We start from the raw sequence: 20,145 nt of genomic DNA, 5'->3' as shown, positions 1-20,145 counted from the left end.
GGAAACTGAGCACAGTACAAACCAGATCCCTTTGCTGCCAGAAAATGTTTATTACACTGACAAACTTGGCTTATATTTTTTTATAGTATTTCTTACAGTCTCCCACCAAAGGACAAGCGATGCAAATGCGGAACTCAGATGACTGCACCGTCGTCCCCACCTACTGCACTTCAGTTTTCAGAAGGAAAATTTCCATCCTCAGCCCCAAGTATCCGACACAACTGACTTCAGCCTCATCAAATGGGACCAAAAGAAAAAAAAGAGGAATAATACAAAAACTGTCTTCCTTTGTATTTTTCTTCATCTCTTAATGAATAGACCAAGGACAATGGGGATAGTAATTACAGGGAACAGTGAATGGTAAAACTATAATCAGAGACAAACTCTGCAGTGTATTTGATACTCTATTAGCTTCAACAATCATGAATTCATAGAAAAAAAGAGTGTCAAAAATATCTGCCCTTGTATTTAGACCCTATTGTTCGCAGAAAAGGACTGCTGCTTACATTTTGCCTTCGATAGTTTTGCTTAATTTTAGTTTTTCCACAGGAGAAGCTACTAGCAAAGTAGAGGCTGTCCACCGCTTTAAAAATTATTCTCTCAAGGGAGGGAAACCATTTTGAAGAAGAATTTTGAGAAAACATGAACAGTTCCTTCTCACCTTCCTTCAAATTAGTCCAACTGTAAACCCGGATCAAACAAAAGCACTTTCCTGAAGTAAGAAGCAGCTCAAAAAAAGGACCTTATCTTTCTACTATCCAGCTCCTCATTCCTGAAAGGAGAAATAGAGAGAAGAGAAAAATACAATTCCATTCCCAAAACGCAGGCAAAAGGAAAAGGTTTGCTTGACAGTCTTTAGACTAGTCTGGGAGCTAATATCTCTTTCTGAAGATGCATAGTGTTGAGCCAAGCCTGCCCTAGACCTCCAAGGACAGATACTGCATCTTAGCACCCTGACTGGAAGCGGAGCCTGCTGGGGTAAAGAAAGACTGTGCAATGCAGAGGCACTCTGCACTCAATCCAAATTCCAAATTATGAGAAATAAGCCCATCTGTAACACAAACTACTGCCAATTCCTTCCACAGAATGGTTATGTGGAAAATACCACACCAAGTGAGATAATTCTTTTTTATTTCCATGTCTTTACACTGAGAATTAATCCAGATACTTTTGTGATAAAAGCTCTTACAAGCAAATGTGAAGTCAATGCCATCTGTAATCTCCAATATACTCAGATCTATCAGGATAAAGAAAATTATCCTGAGTACCCTAAGTTGAAAAAAAAATCACTCCTTCATTGAATTTGCAGGAACAAAATAGTTGCCTCTTTCAAGGATCAGAGAGTTTATGTCCTGGACCATAAACAACAGCTTAAATTACAAACGTGTTGATAAAAGCATCTATTTAACATTTAATGAGTTGAATAAAGCAACAAAGAAGTTTCATAATAATGAAATTAAATTATCAGAGTTGTCCAGTATTGTCATGAATTTGCAACTTTCATCTAATTTAGTGCATTTCTAATTGTTCTAACACAGGACGCCAGCCTTTTGGTACAATGATGAGAAGGTCACCAGGAAAATAACAGATATATAGAATACCTCTGCAGCGCACTAATGGAGTAATACTCTGCTGCTGTTAATACATATTTATATTGCAGGACAACCTAAAGGCCTCAATTAGGTTCTGCACCCCATTGTGCTGGACACTATGGAAACACAAAAGGGAACAAAGTCCAAGTCCCAAAGGGCTTGTAGTATAAAAAGATAAGTGATATAGTGAAAAGAAAGGCAATGGGATGCATTCAAAATAGACTGCCTTTTTAATACCTATATCCATTTGTCATCCTTTCAAGCTGCCAAGAGAGAAGAATAATCCTGACCTGCTTCCTCACATCTACCCTACTCTGAATATTATTTCCAATGTTAATTGAAGCCTGGTTAAGATTTTTCTTTAAAAAAAAAACAATTTCAAACCAGTTATATTTCCCTGGCTTTTACAAGCAAGCATACAATTAGAAAAAAATGAAACAAAATGAAATGAAAACCAAAATAAAACTACCAGTGAGGATGGGAAACAAAGTGAGAATTTAGTTATTCTAAGTGAGAACTTAGTCATTCTAATTCTTGCCCATGACAATTGTTGGGACATATTTTCATACAGACACAGATAACGTCCTCTAATTCCACTTCAAGAGTCTATTCCTGTCAGTTAAACATTATCTAAAAGTCCCTATGGAGGTGTTCATTTAAAGCTGACGCTGGCACAGTTTTTCGCTCTTTTCTAGCCATCTGGTCACATACTGAATTGTCAGCTATTTTATCTAAACCCATGAGGAAGATTGAAGGAGTAAACAAAAACATCAACAAAAGAAATCTCAGGGTCCAAAGTAACCACAACAATCAAGCCTAAAGTTACGTTTTTTTCTCACTCACAAAATTCAGACAAAAGAGACTTAATACAAAGAAAGCACCCCAAAATGTTGCAACCTGAGGCTATTTTGAAACCCCTCTCCCTCCCCAGTCCATACGCACAGCTGTAAACACACACTGAGCATTCCTATTGCCCCCTCTCCCCCACCCCACTCTCCTAACAATTAAGAGAAAATACACAGATCCATTTCTTTACATTTAAAACTTAGAATCCCAGAGTCTGGCATTCAAAATTATTTTGCATGCCATTCAATAAAACCTTTTAAGATCAATTTTTAAATGCGGATGCCTCAGTCCTACGCTTTCTCTGCGTACTGACTTAAACACAGAATGTGGAAGCTGACTGTCTCATTAAAGCACCCATATGAGAAAACTCGCTACAGTTTCTATACAAATGCACAAGAGTCCCACTACATTAAAATGAAACCAAATCATCTTAGCAAACCTCTTTTTTCCTCATGGTCTTCTCTCTTCTCTGCGCAGCGTTGTTCCATCTTACACACACACTTAGATGTGCCATAAGTGCTTTGTTTAAAGTGCATAAAAGCTATCCACAGCTCTCCTAAGAATGAAACAGTTTTAAAATTTTCTGATCCATGTTCCTGCCACAAACATTCACTGGCAGTGTGATAGCTCCAAGAGCAGACATCTGATTCTTGACATTTAAAGATACAATACTGGTGAAAAATAGTGACGCTGTATTAACTGCAAACAGCTTGTGAGGGAGTAGGTGATGTACTCCTAAAATGTATAATCAGAACAAGCAATAATTTCAACCTTTTGATTTTTTATTTTTGACTCAAAGCCATGAGAAAGAGGAATAGCCAGATAAACAAATCTGGACACATTACAATAACTGTTTTATGAGAAATTATATTCTATGGCAAAAAGGAAAGTAGGTTGTTTTCCTGCTGCAGAAAGTATTAAGGTACCCCAAAGTTTCTCAAAAGGTCTCAAAAGCTTTCATAATAAAATAAGCAGTAAAAGAAGGCAAATCTTGAAATTACAGAAATCAAAGAATTTGTATCCTGGTAACATTCAGTTAATTGACATTGTAATGCTAAGTGCAAGCACTACAACATCAAATTCCCCATACCCCTACTGTGACTGCCTTATAAATTCAAAAATAACACAGAAAGCTCTTATTTTTCCCACCTGAAAAAATTAAGCCTGTTCCAATATGAACTGTTTCTTTGAAATACTGAATGCTGGCCAAAAAAAAAAAAAAAAAGAAAAAAAAAAAAAGAAAAGAAAAAGCAGATTTATTTTTCATTTCAGCAGCATTATCCCTTGTTTGGTGATCAGTGACCTCTTGGGAAAGTAGAAATATCAGGGCAAACCTCCATCCCACACAAACACCTGAGACAAGGCAGAGCATAGTTAACAGCAATCAGTTCTCCACACTGTACCTGGAGGTACTGACATGACCGTTCCTGTTGACACGTCTCTGCCTTCACCACTGTCTGGTCCATGTTAACTGATGCTTTCTGGTAAACTTCACGGGCTCTGCTCACGGTTAATGTAGAGGACCAAGAGCTTTTCTTCATTAACTGGGAGTCCAAATTCACAGGCAGGTTTGCACAGGTAGAGCATTTGACATCATTATTGCTTCTGGATGACTTCACAGTATGTTCGCTAATAGTGTTATAGGCTTCCATAAAGTATTGGGAAGAAGAGCGATCAGGGCATCTTCCCATGGTCATGACCCCACTGGGACCATGATAAATGCAAACATCATTGTCCAAGTTGTCATCTGAACTCCACCATCCTGATGCATTGGATCTGGGCTTACCTTCTGATCGCCTTTCCTTACTCTTGCTGCGCTTCCCATACCTCATCGTCTGCGACTCCTCTGGGCTTGCTTTGCCACCATTGACGCTCCCCTTGGATGGTCCCTCCAGTGAATGGGACTTGGTAAAGAGCTTTTGGACAGAATGAACCAGATGCCGGATCCTCCCTGGGCTGTCACTGCGGTGCTCCATGGCAGTCCGCTTGTACTGCAGAGTGTGGTAGCCATCCCGATTCAGAGGCAGCTGCCGCTCAAACTGGTCCAAAAGGTTGGCAGGAATGCGGTTGGTCTTGTTGGCAGTTCCATGGGGAACCAGAGCACACTCGTCCTTGAGTTCGTGGTGGGAACTGTAGTGCCTCCGGGGAAACGTGCTGCTGGCAATCTGATCGCTGTAGGGCACCATGCACTCTGCCTGAAAAGAGTTCCTTTGAGTGTAGTAAGGGTGGTCTGCAGGATGGGGGTCCATTGGGTTTAACAAATATGGCTTCCTGTCTGGGTGGTGTGGCAGACTGTCACATGGAGGGTCACACGCAACCCCATGATGATGACTACGGCTGCTAGATAATCCCTTCATTGCTGATGTAAAGCAGGTCCCAAAGTCATCTAATATGTATGGCTATGCAACAGGCAGATCTCAGAGAAAGACCTAAAGAATGAAATACAACAGAAGCCGTAAGATATTCAAGCTAAGAGAAAAAAAAGCATGTGCACATTTAGCATTCATTGTTTTTTATTGTAAAAATAATTGGAACATTCTCTGATTCTTTTTATGTCTTAATCTTTCCCATGTCCCACATAGTGATAGGGACACCTAAATAATCACAAGAAAAATTATTTTGTTGCACCAGCTGGAAAACAGATGCAAGAAAATTTTTCTGTTATGAAGTTCACTATTGTTCATGAATCCACAGCAAGATAAGTATCACCACCTATACTCTAAAACATTAGTCCTGAAAGCATTCATGGACAGGGGGCTCCCAGGAGCCCTTAATTGTTCATCTGCATGTTTTCAGGGCCAGATAAATGCATTAAAAAGGTTAAAATTAAAATCATGTCCTTAATGGATCGTTTTCTGGGTTACTTTGGTCCAAATACAAAATGTGGTGCAATTAATGGGAAACTTTTCTCTGACTTCAGTGCACATCTGTTCATGATTCAAGTGGAGTTTTACTTGATGTCCAAGTTGTCTGCCTATACTGTAAGCATCTCAAGACAATATCAAAACATTATTTCTGTAAGCTCTTTTCAAATTAAGAATAAAACAATAATACGTTATGCTAACTCTGTCAAAATGAAGTCAAACCAACTGTTTAATAACCAGCATATTTGCGGTTGTTGTATTTACTGTTTACTCACTCCTATTCACAAAAAAAATCTTAGAATGCATGGCTTGGTTTAATTTTTCATAAATTTTCAGAGTACTAAGCAGTGTTTAAATATCCCTACCTACTCCTTCTACCATTAGGGGAATTGGTATAGCTAAAACTTGCACACTGCTATAACAGTGTAAAGGATTTCAACACTTAATAGTTGATTGTAGTTATTTGGCCCTGAAGTAACTCAGAGTGTTGTAGACTACTGATTACAATAAGTTGAAAATAATAAGTTTCACAATAAGTGAAATAATAACCACTCTGTTTGAAGCCAGATATCCTGATTTCATCTCTCCCTACTAGCAAAAGTCTGGATGGAACTGCTACTGCAATCTCTGAGCTACTAATGTGTAAATTATGGGGTTTCAGATGTGGCAAAACATTCTCATGGTGCCGTCTCAGCTCCTGATGGGCAGAGGACTCCTTGGAGGATGCCCTCTTCTACCACAGATAACTGAAATGGGAGTCACTCAGCTACTTTATTCCTTTCCGACATGGCTAATCACATAATATTTTTGGAAATGTCATCCTTGAGATCTTTCTTGGAGTATGGATAGATATGCATAGTAAATGGTTTGCCACAGTGTTCCCCCAGTGTTCTCTCAGACAAAGTTCATGTTTTAACAGGTTGTAGACATTGTACCTACTGGCAAATTGGCAACAATGAAGATTTCTAAAATAGCATTAAGTTAATGTCAGTCTGGAAAAACATTCTCTGCATTTCATCAGAACATATTTCAAATTTTCTTCTGAATCTGTGGTGAGCTAAAGAGGAGTTTTTTCAATATGCTTCAAAGCTAGTGTGGCTGTCCTGCATTTCACTCCCCCTCACTGGATCCCTGCAATGCAGAAAATGTTCATTCTCAGGAGACCCTGAATTCCAAAAAAAGAGTTTTCAAAATACCACAAAAGGCACTTGAAATATTCCAAATGGATGAGCTCAGTGGCTTACCTGAAGAGAAGAAAGGCCAAAGGCACTTTTAAAAGCAAAAAATAATATACTCAGAGAGCTGGACTTGTCAGTTACACTGTAGTGACAATCCCTAGCTCTTCTAAAAATCATTTTATATCCCTACCAACTCCTTTAAAAAAGTGATCTATTAGTCTGTGTAACAGAGAAATATCCAAAGGGATGTAGTAGTAGATCCATTACTTAGCTCATTGAAAATGTGACTTGACCAAGAATATCCTGTCAAGAAGAATACCACTAAAGGATGTAATGACCAAATAAAAATACTCCAATCTCTGCTATCTATGAATATCTTTCACACTGGAAGGCCTGTGAAAACAAGGCTTCAGTCAGTTAATATTTACTTAAATCCATTTACAATCATGCAACAGTCCTCAAGATGATTGATAAATTATCTTGGGGCTAACAATAGACTAGTGTGCTATATAAGATAAAAATAGTAAAACCTTGCCCCAGAGATATGAGAAAGACATGGAGAAGTACAGTAAAGTGGGATATGCCCAGAACCAGTGATTTATTTTCATTTTTTCTTTATCTGAATGGCTATGAATTTTTCATTTTTGTGTACTGTGGAAAAATATGCAGACAAAGAACTGAAAGGACTGATAATTTACAGAATAGTGAAGTCATGACAGGCACAGGGGATGTCATGGAATTATTAAGAATATGTAGTCTTAATATATTGATAGAGCAGAATGGCTGGGATGAGGAAACACTTTATCTGATTTGTAGGCTGGTACAGAATAGTGTGGAACATCTTGAAGATAAAGATGAGCTTAAAAGATGTAAGTATGGTTTGACTGATGAAAACATCATGTGTTTTGGATGGACTGGCAATATGGATGCTAAGGAGGATGCGCAAGAAGTCTTAAAAAGTGAAAAAGCTCATGAAAAGTGACATTTGTCTGTACAGAGAGAAAAGGACAGGCTTTCCATAAACTGTGGAGGAAGATTGGCTAAGCACTGCTGTATGAGCTTGGATGGCAAGTAGGATGGTAGAAATGTTTAGGAGAAAAAGATAACATTTAGTTCTACACCCATTTTGAGTCTGAGCTGTCCATGAATCTTCCATGAGGAAGTACTGGAGAAAAAAGCAGAAAATGGATAGGATGATCTGCCCAAGAGGAATCAGATGAACACATACAGAGAATAACAGAGAAAATATGCTTGCGAAAGCAAAAGGTCATAGAGTTACAAAAAAAGGAGGATAAAGCATTGCAGGAGCAACAGATTTAAAAGAGGAGGAAAAAAAGAAGTAGCAAAGACCAGAGAGTGACTGAAGAACCAAACCAAAAGCAAAAGGGAGAAACCAACCGGTGTAACAAAAAGGAGTGATGGTAAGGGCTCCAAAACCTGGGAGAAATTGAAAGCGAAAGTAAAAACTGTTTATTTGTAACTCTTAGACTGGTGTATGCCATTATGAGAGGTTTTTTTCTGCTGCAACACCATTGAAAATATTTATCTTGTCATGTGTCAATTGTGATAAAAAACCCATGAGTATTAACTAGAATATAGCTTCATTTTACCTTAACTGTATTACTGCTGCTACAGTACTGAAAGTGTAATGAATTAGAAAAAACCCGAGAATGTACCATGGTGCACCTTCCAGGAAGGAAAGAATAAGTATAATATGCTAGGCATTGAAGAAAAGAGTGGTGCTTTTCTTAAATATTTAGTGGACAATTCTTCTGCACAGAAAAAAAACACCTAAAAAAAATTTCCTCAATCATTCTCACACCTCAATCTTGCTTTAATATGTTAATATACATCTAGAAAAAATCATCCTACGGCCTTTGATTCCATCAGTATTTTTCAAAAAATATGCATCATTTTCCATAATTGTGTTGGCTGAACCTATCAGTCAATGTTTAGTGCAATTAACAGCTGGAGACAGGGCTATCTGATCATGCCATGAATAGCTGAGAGGAAGCCAATTAAGATTTTTTATTGTATTGTTATTTTTTGGCCAAACTAGGAACATTTAATTACTCATGAAATAAGGCAAGATAATTGATGAACATACTGCATATTAATAAACAGTGGAAATAGCAATTCTATGGACAGCAGACCAAAACAACTTGATGGCACAGGAATAAATGAGATGTTAAATAGATACAGCATTGTAAGGCTGAAAAATTCTTATTACTTTCAACATTCATGTTACATTTGCTTTTGTTTTCTTGAGGATGCCCTGGGTAAGAAGGATACAAATATATTCATCCTTGTTGCTAGCATGCTGTCCCTAATGCACAGCAATTTGTTGGAATAACTTGGTGGCTAGAAAAATGTGTAATTGATTCTTATGTAATTAAAGTAAAATGCATGCAAAATAACAAAACCTGAATGCATAAATTACCTACACTTTCAACAAATTTTATTTAACTATATTGTCTGCTCCTGAGTTACCAATTTATTCATAAAACACATCTTCAAGAAACATATTCTTTCCCTTAGATATATGTGAAAACTTCGCTCTTATAAAAGATTTATTGATAGACCACACAGGCCCTGCAATTTTACCTCACGAGACTGCAGAATTACATTTCTTACATTTTACAGGAAGCTGTGAAAAACAATCAGGTAACAAATGCTTTCACTAAAATAATGCATACTTAGGTATAGAGAGAGTAGGTCGATAATACAGGTGAATGTAGCAGGTAGTACAAAATGGATAATTAATAACCCCAAATGACTAATGTAATAAAAATGCTTTATGGCCATTAGCAACTTACAAACCTTCATAATTGAAATGTATTTTATAGGATCAGTATGAAGAGTCAACATTCATAATTTTCTCTTTTTTTCAATAATCTGATTATGTTGTAGCAGTTCAAGATTCAGAGCAAGGCAAACTGCCATATGCACAATATAATGCATAATGTAAAGTGTAAGGTCAATAACTTCTAAGATAATTGACAGAATGGCATGTTTGATGAACGTGGTTCTTCAAAGATATCATTCAGTGAGATTGAGGATGCTTCTGAATCCTCAGTTTTGTGCCAGGCCCAGAAATGGAAGGGGTGATACACAGGTAGAAGGCCATGTAATCACATAATATCACGTATGTACAGCTCTGAGCAAGGAAGGCCTTTCATCATGCACACAAATTGAAACACACATTTGGACCATATTGGTACCTATACCTCAGACCACAGCAGTCTTTTCAAAGAAGTGCTGTGTTACTGTTTGAAGTGAGAGGGCATAAATTATGCTTTTTAGCAGTACTATTTGTAGTTGTGCTCCCATTTTATGCTCTATGGTAAAAGAGAGAGGTTCTCATTTCCATATTGAACACCAAAGATTCTCAGTATTTGCTTATTTATTTACTCACACGCTATGGAATGTTCTCAGAGAAACTCCTTTCCCTGATTCTCAGACTTTTACATTACAAACACATGGAAGATACCTTTATGCCAAGAATCAAACTTCCACATGCTCCTCCTCATGCAGCATGTTGCTTTATCCCAAAGGTCTTGATATTTCCCAGGCATTCTGTATGGCCTGTTATGTTACGTCACATTAATGAAAATCTAGACATCAATGAAAGGACACATATTCTAAAATGCATCTGCCCACACATTTTATTAAAGGTGTTCAGAAGAAAATGAGGTCTCAAATTATCTTCCTACCCCATTTTGGCACGTAATATGAAAGATACTGTGCCTTGGGTAAAAGTCTCAAGAGAATTTCTGGCTTTTGCTTCCATGTCAGCAATTGTACCAGGTAAGTGATACAATATAATTTAACCTTGAACAGTGGGTGGGGAGTCATAAAGAGAAATATTTTGGCCAGTAACATAAACTCATTCCAAGTTAATGGGAAGATCAATAAGTGGAAGTAATGGGAAAAAATGTAATTAAACTCTAGCTGATCTGTGAGGAGTCCCTTGTGAATGGTATGCATACACTAACCCCAAGAAGATCAGCATCCCACCAACAATGTCATAAAAATGGATGTTGGTTTTTTTTCTGTCTGCATCCAACAACTTTTAGTTTGCATATACTTGTGGTGACAAGTTCACATTTACGTTTCATGACTGTTTTCATCCATGTGCTTTTTGTGAGCAACTGTGGTGGTCAGTTCCAGGGTAGTATGTGCCTTGAAGGTTTGGATTTCTTTGCTTCATCTCTGTGGCTAATAGGAAGTTGTTTCTTCACTAGGAGTGTCACTAAAACTGTAGTCACTAAAGGAACCTAACACATAATTAATCTCTGAGTCATATCTAAATACATTACAAGGTCTGCAAGAATTCTAGCAGTAATATATGAGCAAAATTTTGACACACATAGCCTGATTTTTTTCAATCCTGTTAGGAGTGCGACTGGCAATAGCAGGATTGCATGCAAAAATTTTGGCTCTACAAATAGAAATACTAAACTGTGATCATCTGCTCTTCCACTCTCCTCATTTGCATACACAATTAACAGTCACCTTTTAAAACACTCTGATGTGCTCCAGTGAGTAATAATACACTATGTAATTAGACTGCTCCTGCCTTTTCTGTGGTATAGGACACAGAGTCTCTCTGACTCGATAAGGTAGAGCACATTGGTTGGAGAGTCTGTTGTGAATTCCACTGCAAATTCAGAACAGCCAATCAACATTTTCTTCTCCCAGAATGAAAATGACCAGGAGATTAAGTCTGTATAATGTGCATGTAAGAGAATATATTAAACTGAATTATTTGATAAATGTCCTATCCGCAGTATTGAAGCATATACCTCATATACAAGTTTAGATGTTGCATTTTATCCTCCTCAGTCCCTAGGATGATGAACTTTATGACCTTAATATATATTTTTTTTAGCAGTTCTTACAATGAGTTTACAGAATGCTGTTTGGGCTGGGTAAACAGTGAAAGGTGATGAAAAGGAAGATACTCCAAAATTTGGAACAAGATTAACGCATACTTACCTGGGTTGCTCTCTTTTGGGTACCCTACTGTCACACCTAAGTTTGGAACTCTAGGGATCTTTTACTTGCTTTCCTCACAGAAGATTTCTTAAAATGAAAGGATTACAGTTACTACTTTCTAGCAATTACAGATAATCAAGGTGATTTAGACTACTCATATTATCTCAGGATTACAAAAGAAAGCAAGTATGAGGGATAGGTCACATGTTTTTTCCTACAGCACTGACATGTCATAAAAATAGAGGGTCTACCACAGTGGCATAAAACATACAGCATTAAATGACTAGTACACAGATGGAGATTTCAGGTATCTATATAGATTCCTGCAAACCAGTCAGTTACGAACGTCAAAGGCTTATTTTTCTAGTAGGCATGAGATGATCAGCAGATAAAACCTACATTCAATGTGTGCAATCTACTTTTCCTGTGAAAGTCAATTAAATTCATGCTCTGCAATGTGGTCACATAGTGAAAATGGACATCCTTGTACTAAAAGAAGCACTTGATCCTCATTGCAAGGACACTAATGTGTCCAAGCGAAGGAGCCACTACAGCATCTAGTGACTGTTAGACAGCGATCTAATGGAAGCTGCTAATCTAAGTCAGACTTTGTACCATTACACAATCCTCAGCTGCATGACTCGCTAACTCATTTTCTACCAGTTTTTTAAGTGCTCTCCAATTCTGTAGCATGGGACTTGTGTGACAGAAATCACAGTTAAATTATTGCCTGAGCTACAGGTTTTCATGATCTCAAGAGCTTTTCTACACATATCTTGAAATGACAATATTCACTGTCAAGCCAGGCAACTGTCTTTTCTTAGTTCTATGCACTACAGTCCACTCAAGGCACACCACACCAGAGAATCCATACTTTTATTTCTATGATGGCAGTGACAGTGTGATTATAAGACTTCGGTGGTTTTGAGCAGCAGTTCTCATGACTCAAACTGGCTCTAAGCTTTTTATTCCTTACTATTTAGAAATTAAGCTAAACATTATGTTAAATATTTCTTTCCCCACAAAAAAATCACCCAATTCATTTTAATTTAATGAAACATAGTTTTATGAGACTCTTTCTACAGCTCCAGTCTTACTCACAGACCTTGACCTCATTTAGCAGAAATAGAGATTGATTTCCTTGAAAAATGTTCTTCCAAGTACACTGTGATCTTTTAAGTCCAAGCAAAAGTGAATGCTACAAAAACATATAAGCACCAGCGTCTCTATGCTTGCAGATGGTGTCCCATCTTGGCTTTCAACTGGTAGCTCTATTTGAATCGTGTCACCCCTGAAAATCTGTTGTCAGCCTCAGAAACAAATGAAAATGGAGAAAGAAATTTACAAGTGTCTTAATGGAGAAACTTCATGGAAACCTTACAGGAGCTCTATGAAGACCAAGCATAAGAGTTGTGAAGACATTAGTTTTAACAGAATGATACTACAGGGCTTACCGATCTTCACAGCTGGACAGCCCATATGCTACCCCCACTACCCCACCAGAAAAAAACCAAAACACCTGCAAAGCCTCAGTCAAAATGTCCCGTATTGTAACTACCAGTAAGAACTTCCTGGAAAAGCCACTTCATAGTCATATTGGTAGTATGGAGCTTTGACTGTATTAATACATGTCACCGCTATGATCACCCCGCCCACTCATGGATATGTTCCAGCTCCCGTGTGCCCAAGCCAGGTTTCTCCAGTGAGGCAGTAGGAAAGAGATGAGGCAAACAGTAGCAAGAACATTCTGCTTGTATCTAAGGCCAATGAACTTCTACACAGGAGAATACTGACTTTTGGAAGAAAAGCCCTCTCTGAAGGTATGAGAAAAAGGAGCTCAGCAAGTAAGGTGGAAAGTTCATTGGGTTGGAAGAAAACAGTCATGCTTAGATCAAAACTTAATCTTACTCGTTTTAACCTGTTACTTCCAGCGCAATCTAAAAGTAAAAAACAGCAATCGTAAGCTTGGTTTGGTATTGAATATGAAACATCTGATTAAAAGGCAGAGAATAACAGGACTATTGTAACTTCCCTGAAACAGGGCTGTAACGCTAAACTTCCTCAGTTTAAGGTCCCCTCCCCGCCCCCCCGCCCCCCAACCGAAAACTGAACCAAACCCTCATATATATATGTGGTATATAAATGCAGTTAAAGAACTTTAACCACCTTATCTTTGATAGCTACAGTAACTGATTGATATTTGTTGTCACATAGTAGATGTAATGGAAATAATTTCTGATTTTATAGCAATGCAATGAAATTGAGTTAGATTTAGTGGAAGTCTTAAGCCACTTCCTCAATTAACTTATTTCATTTCACCTCTACTGGCATAAAAAATAATAAGAAACAGAAAAATCTTCTTTTCAGAAGAAAACTTTTACTACAAATATTTTTCATGCAGCTCTAGTTATGAAGAAATTGAAATGGCAACCATTTTGAAAGTTGACTATATTTCACAGAATTCCATGAAAAATGTTTATAAGCTATGGCAGAATGGGAAATAAACCTTAATTTATGAAGAATGTCTGAAAAAACTACTAGTATGTTCAGAAAGCTACTTAAGTTTATCAAGTACCTCACAGAGTACAATGTGACAGCAAAAGTAAGTGCAGAAGAGAAAGTCTGTGGGCAAAATGCTCTTCCCCAAGCATGGCACAGGATAGTGACTGCATCCCCTCCGGGAGGGTATTCTGCCCTCGAGCAGAGGACACAACTTCTCAAATTCTGCTTTGAGGCTTTATTCAATTCTACCTAAATCACAGAACCACTAGCTACAACTAATCTATAATTTTGCAACATCAATAATTTAAAAGCTTTAACAAAACTCCCATAACAGTAACTTTGATTTTATTTCTGTATGATTCTGACTGAAAACATAAAAAATAAAAAAAATTAATATCTCAGATTTTTCTGCTATTATTTATAGCATATTATTACATATATGCACATGTAATTTGTTTCCACTGTACTCGTGCTCATGCCTTCTTTGTTTTGGTTTAGGGTTGTTTTTTTTTTTTCCCATGCATTTTTCAGTAAATAGATTCAATGGTCTGCACATACCTAGAAACAAGTAAACTTAAAGATTAAAAAATACTTTTGCAAAGTTTATTTTGAACTTTGTTCATGTATGTTGAGGTATGCAGACAAATGGCATAATCAGAAAATAAAACTATTAATATGCAGGTAAAATCAAAACAGAGCCTAATTACTGAATACAGAACACTTTTAATTAACCTCTGCAAACATGCTAGAATTATTCATAGAAATAAATTTTTCAGAACAGTGACCATGCCTGAAACATTTCAGAAATGGCTTTCAGAATAGCTTTTAAATCAGGAAGAGGCAAAAATAACTGAAAAAATTATTTGATGAAATTACTCATTATGAATAATAGCCTGTCTGATGATGGATAGCTGAAAAGGAAAAACAAATGAACATGCTGATAGCTTGAATTGCACAAGCTAGCTTTGTAATGCCACGGAATTTAACTGTGATTTGTACTTGACTGACTGATTGATCTTTACTTCTACAGTTCATGACTGATCTTTTATCAATTATTTGGTAAGGTCACACAGGATTCACGCTAAGGCTTTGACACTGGGAGAAATATGGTGGTAGTACCCTCATGTTAGGTGCCACGTAAAATGCTTGTGCATGTACTGCACGTACATGTTTGTAAGAAACTCAGATCCGAAGATGACTTCTTCATTGTATGCACTCTGTACAGAAGCTTATCGCAAATCACTATGCTGAGATATACAAAATAGTAAATGAACATCTTACTGTTGAAGGACGCCCGACTTCATCAGCACATTAGGCATTTATACACTGCATGTTTCACTCTTGGGGGCTCAGAGGGAATACCAAAGCACCAGACTGCTATTTTGTACTAGCCTTGACAGAACATCACACATTGCTGACATTAAATACAACAATAAAGGATAGAATTAAACCTTTTCTTTATATAGAGAGTCAAGAAGTCAAAATCAAGTAAAATATAGTAAAGAATATTTTCATTTCACTTGAACTTTGCTGTATTAAGTATTCACTGAAAAAGGAAAATCAAAGTGAGGGAGGGAAAGAATGGAAGAGAAAGCACTAAATTAAAATAAGGGAAAGGAAGTATAAGCTTAATTCTTTTTTTGTGTGTTACTATTTCTAGCAATGCCCTGACTGATATAACTTCATAGATCTCAGTGGAATTACTCCTGAGTGAGACCAGCATGAATATCATGAAAGTGAATGGAATGAACTTAATCTCTTCTTTTAATACTTGCTAGTTTAAAGTAATAATAAAGAATAAGTATTTTCCATAATATTTAGTACGTACCATTTCAAAACCATTAATAATACACTTTAGAAAAGAATGGTATTAGTAACTCATTGTTTCATCACATAGAAGTACCATAAATGAAATACACTTCAAGGAGGTCTTGAAATTTATTTTACAGTTAATGGCAAATGATAAAGTGTACATATACTGGAAAAACATAGAGTTTAAGGTGAAATGCTTTATATCTACATTCTACTGCAAAGCATCTTGTCATAAGTATTTTAAAAAATCACTTAAGTAATGCATTTTAAATTATTTTTAGTTAAATTAAGCTCATTCTGTAAAAACTGCCTACAGAGTAATATGTATGTGTGCATTAAATATTTCCATAGTATTGAAAATACTTCAGGAAAATTGTTCTTTAAAAGAGAAACACCGTAAGCAGACTATTATATGTATCAAACTGGTGATACATGCAGAACATCCTGATAATTCTTTGCTACTTCCTCCTAATTTAATTTCATTTCAGGGTGAAGGGTGAGTGGATTCATACACTCTACTTTAATTTGTGGAATAAACCACCATACTCCCTTAAACCTGAATGAAAAGTACACAGCCTTTTCACTTTAATACATCTTAGCTATTCAACAAAAGTCTCATCCTTCCTTTCAAAACATGAGGTTCACCATACATTAAATGTCAGCATTATTGTGTAAGCTCAGGAGGAGCCACAGTTGCTACACTGTTTGTCCTCATATGTAACATGAGAGTTATAAAAACCATCCATAACTGCTATTGTGGAGCCACATTTTTTTGTTGACAAAGAGTACACCTTGTAGAAAGATAGTAATTCCAATTTTAGAGATGTGAAGTAAGAGAATCTGCCCCATTTCCAAGCAAATTGTTCTGGTTATGAGCCACTGGCACATAGCTGCCTCTAAATGCATCTGGTATCCACTTCCAGCTAATAGCTCTGGAGTTTTTGGAATAGACCTTTCCAGAAGCCCTTACCATGAGCCATGTTCCCTCAGGCCGCTATAACACTGAACTATTTCATGCCCTTGTCTGTCATAAACTAAATTGACTGAAAATGTCAAGTAAACTTGTCATAGCAGGGCTTGGGGCTTTTCCTGCTTTTTGCCATGAAGATCCTAGTTTGGACTGTAAACAGAGTACAACATATAACATACAAGATACTTACTCACAACTGTCTTCAGTTTGCATAATAGACTTTTTTTTTTGTTTAGATTTGGAATGTTAATTTAAACCAAAATTTTTCAATTCTTGAATTCATGCTCACACAGAAATACAGATTCACATTTTACCACTAATTAGATCAATTAAAAGCATTTCTGTTGAGACCAGTCATGTTAACCTGTATTTTCACAAATGTAACTCAGAATCATACCCAATGTTCAAGTAAACTAATTTTATTTTTCATTCATATTTTCAGCCATTACTGTTTACCAATGTAAAATCTATACTGCATGGCGAAAAGGAAACAAAATGACATTAGCCCCATAAAACAGTAGCCAATCTAAAATTTCATGTTTACCCTCTTTCTTGGGAAGTTCACAATAAAGCCAGACCTAGTGATCATTATCAACTCTGACAGTCAGGCTAACCCCTGCTGAGACAGCAACGCACGCAGGCACTAGCAAAGAAATGGCACTCATCATTGTTACAAAACTTGCATTACTGCAACTATAATATCCAGTGTGTTTTCAGACTGTAGTATTTAAGGCACTGCAAAGATCCAAGGTAGGAATTTTGGATAATATGAGTGGTTGCTTTCAGATATGTATGATTTCTGTAGTAATACTTTCCAGCAGATAAATGAAGGACACTGGTTTCAGTAACTAACCATTTTGAAACTACTTGAGCATGAAACTTACTGAAAAATAAAGAAATATTTTTTTAAAAGGTAAATAAATTATGTTTTTTAGCTTAGAGGCGACAGCTGCTAAAAGGATATTAGCTAATTGTATTCTTTTTATTCCAATTATCGTATTTATGCATTGATATTTTGTACCTATTTATAGATCTGCGAACTGCTAGCCAATGAGTATTTAGGGTAGAGTTTAATTCTGCAAGGGTTATAAAATCCTTTATTATTATTTGAATTAGTGAAGGTAAAACAGCTGCAGAACACAAGTGAATGAAGATATAGGTTGAATCTTGTAAGTGGGCAGAGTCCTGGGATCTGCAACACTGTACAGCCACAGAGAGTTTGGCCATTTGCCAATTCCTTTGTTTCCATCTCAGAATGGCTTTATGGAATAAGGTGGGCTCCATCAATATTGGGATATATGTTTCTTTTATCCGGTCTATTCCTTCCATTTTTATTTCAGGTTTGAGAACAAATGTGGTTAAGGTGAGATGAAAGGAAGGCCCATCATTTTATTACACCATCTTCCATAACAGTTTTTTGTAGGGCAGTATGAAACAGAAGAAAAAACAAAACACGTATAGTCCACAGACTCACTGAATACACACCAAATAAGAGCATGCAAGTAGATTTGGCAAACAATGTTATTCTTTACATGAGTGAGTATTTAGAATGTTAAAAAGTGATGATCCTACTCTCTTTTTTTAGGATAAGTACTTTATAGGATAAGTACTTTTTAGAATAAGTACTTTATGGGCTGATGATAAAGCTGTGTTCAGAAGAGCCTTGCATACTTTTAAAAAGTCATTCCTCTCTTTTCCTAAATAGAGAGAGACTGGCAGGCAAGGACATATGTAGAGAAAGTTCAGAATAAAACCCTGGAAACAGCATGAAGAGGCCTGTGATCTCTCCTACCCTAAGTGTATAGGAAAAAACCACCAAGCCTGCTAAGGCTGTTAACATTGGTTCAGTTCCATAAGACTGTGATTTAAAGGGAAGTTTTTATGGTCTTAATACAGCCATTAAGAGTGTGATCTCAGACAATTACAGTGCATCTTTGAAGTCTATGGGAGAGATGGTGCACAGCAATAAAAATGGTCTGTTAAGCATTATTTGCCAGGTTTCCTGCGGTACTAAGGTTTATACAATCCCCCTATCTATGCACTCCTGTCCATTCTTTCACCCACTGCCTTACCTCCTGCCCTGCTTCCCTACTTCTAATTTAAACTGGCAGGGTTTAAAATACAAGATTTGTACATCTCTTTCAGTACAAACTGAAAGTTTTGGTAAAGAGAGACAAATCCCACCTATTTCTTGACAGTGGGAAGAACCATAAAAGGAGAGTGAATCTTTTTAGAGATGAAAGAATGTTGGTTTTGGATCTGGGCTCCAGTGGTACAAGGCACCAGGGACACCATCCAGAGACAGGACCTTTCCAAGAATCACAGTGTCAGAAAAGGTGGCATCTGAAGACCAAAGAATAAGAGAAAAAGGCAACAGAGGGCATCATGCATCCTCCAAGGTCTCCCTTCTTTTTTCTTCAGAAAGCACTGGCCTCCCAATTACATTGCTTGGAAGCCTGGGAAAGCCAAGGAGCACACGGATCGACCTCTCTTCAGGTTTCCTGCAATCAGCCCTCAAGGTTTGCCTGATGAAGGAACTGCCGTCAGGCTCAGATGTGGCCAGCTAACTTGTTTTCTTTGGTCCTGCAGTTTGAATCCTCTGAGCAGACCGAGCAACTCCTATTGCATTGCTCACTCTTACAGCTGACCTGGGAAGTTTCCTCTATATGCTCAGGTTGACTTGTCCTCTGTTAATTCTCACATCACTGGGAACTGTGCAGAAAAACATTTTTTCCCTCCAGTTTTGAAGGGCTGTGTGACTATTTGGACTAAATAAACAGCTATATTTTCTGCAATTTTCTCATAAAATTTTGAACTCAAATCTGACTGAGGCAACCATAGCACCCATAAAGATGATTACACCCTTATAGGTCTCATAAAAAAATAGGAACTCACACAAGTCTGAACATTTACAAGTTCACTTCTCATCACTTTTTATTCCCATGTCTGCTTACTGCAGTTGAAGAAATGCTGCTGACAAAAAAAAATGATATGGGAGAAGACTAAAGATACATATGGAGTAACAAAAGCACTACCATGACTGAATTAACTATGCAGTCAGTTGATGCACACAAAGCTATAAAAAGTCACATTTCTGAGTGAAGGCAGCCATGCTTTACTCACACAGCTACTTGCTTTATGTTATGATAATGAACATATTAGTATCAACACTTTTAATGTTTTTATCGTCTAGATTTTTGAAAGGCTTAAAATCTATTAATATCCAAGTAAAAAGCCATCCCATTTTTTACACAACTTCCAAGCAGGTCAAAAAAACTTTGGGAAAAAAAGCAAATTTCCCAGGTATTTCAACACTATTTTAAAGTCTGGATTGGGAAAAGTAATCAAAATGAAGTGTGTAAGACTTAGTGTTTTTAAAATGT

General features: G+C 36.9%; 1 protein-coding gene across 4 annotated transcripts in view; it reads right to left on the bottom strand.

Moving 5' to 3' along the window:
• DLGAP1 (DLG associated protein 1) overlaps window positions 1-20,145 on the bottom strand; it is a 445,633-nt gene that overhangs the window by 146,534 nt on the left and 278,954 nt on the right. For 3 of the 4 annotated variants that reach the window (XM_049821279.1, XM_049821270.1, XM_049821285.1), the window contains one exon: window positions 3,842-4,867. In XM_049821279.1, coding sequence (XP_049677236.1) covers window positions 3,842-4,795 — 954 coding nt within the window. In that variant the 5' untranslated portion in view covers window positions 4,796-4,867. Of the gene's footprint in view, window positions 1-2,877; window positions 3,020-3,841; window positions 4,868-20,145 lie in introns of those variants that run through there. The other variant, XM_049821293.1, reaches the window with a different exon arrangement.

This window comes from Accipiter gentilis, chromosome 2 (genome assembly GCF_929443795.1).
Source record: "Accipiter gentilis chromosome 2, bAccGen1.1, whole genome shotgun sequence".
NCBI lineage: Eukaryota > Metazoa > Chordata > Aves > Accipitriformes > Accipitridae > Astur > Astur gentilis.
Note: the sequence above shows the minus strand (reverse complement) of the source record. Positions and strands in the feature narration are given on the sequence as shown.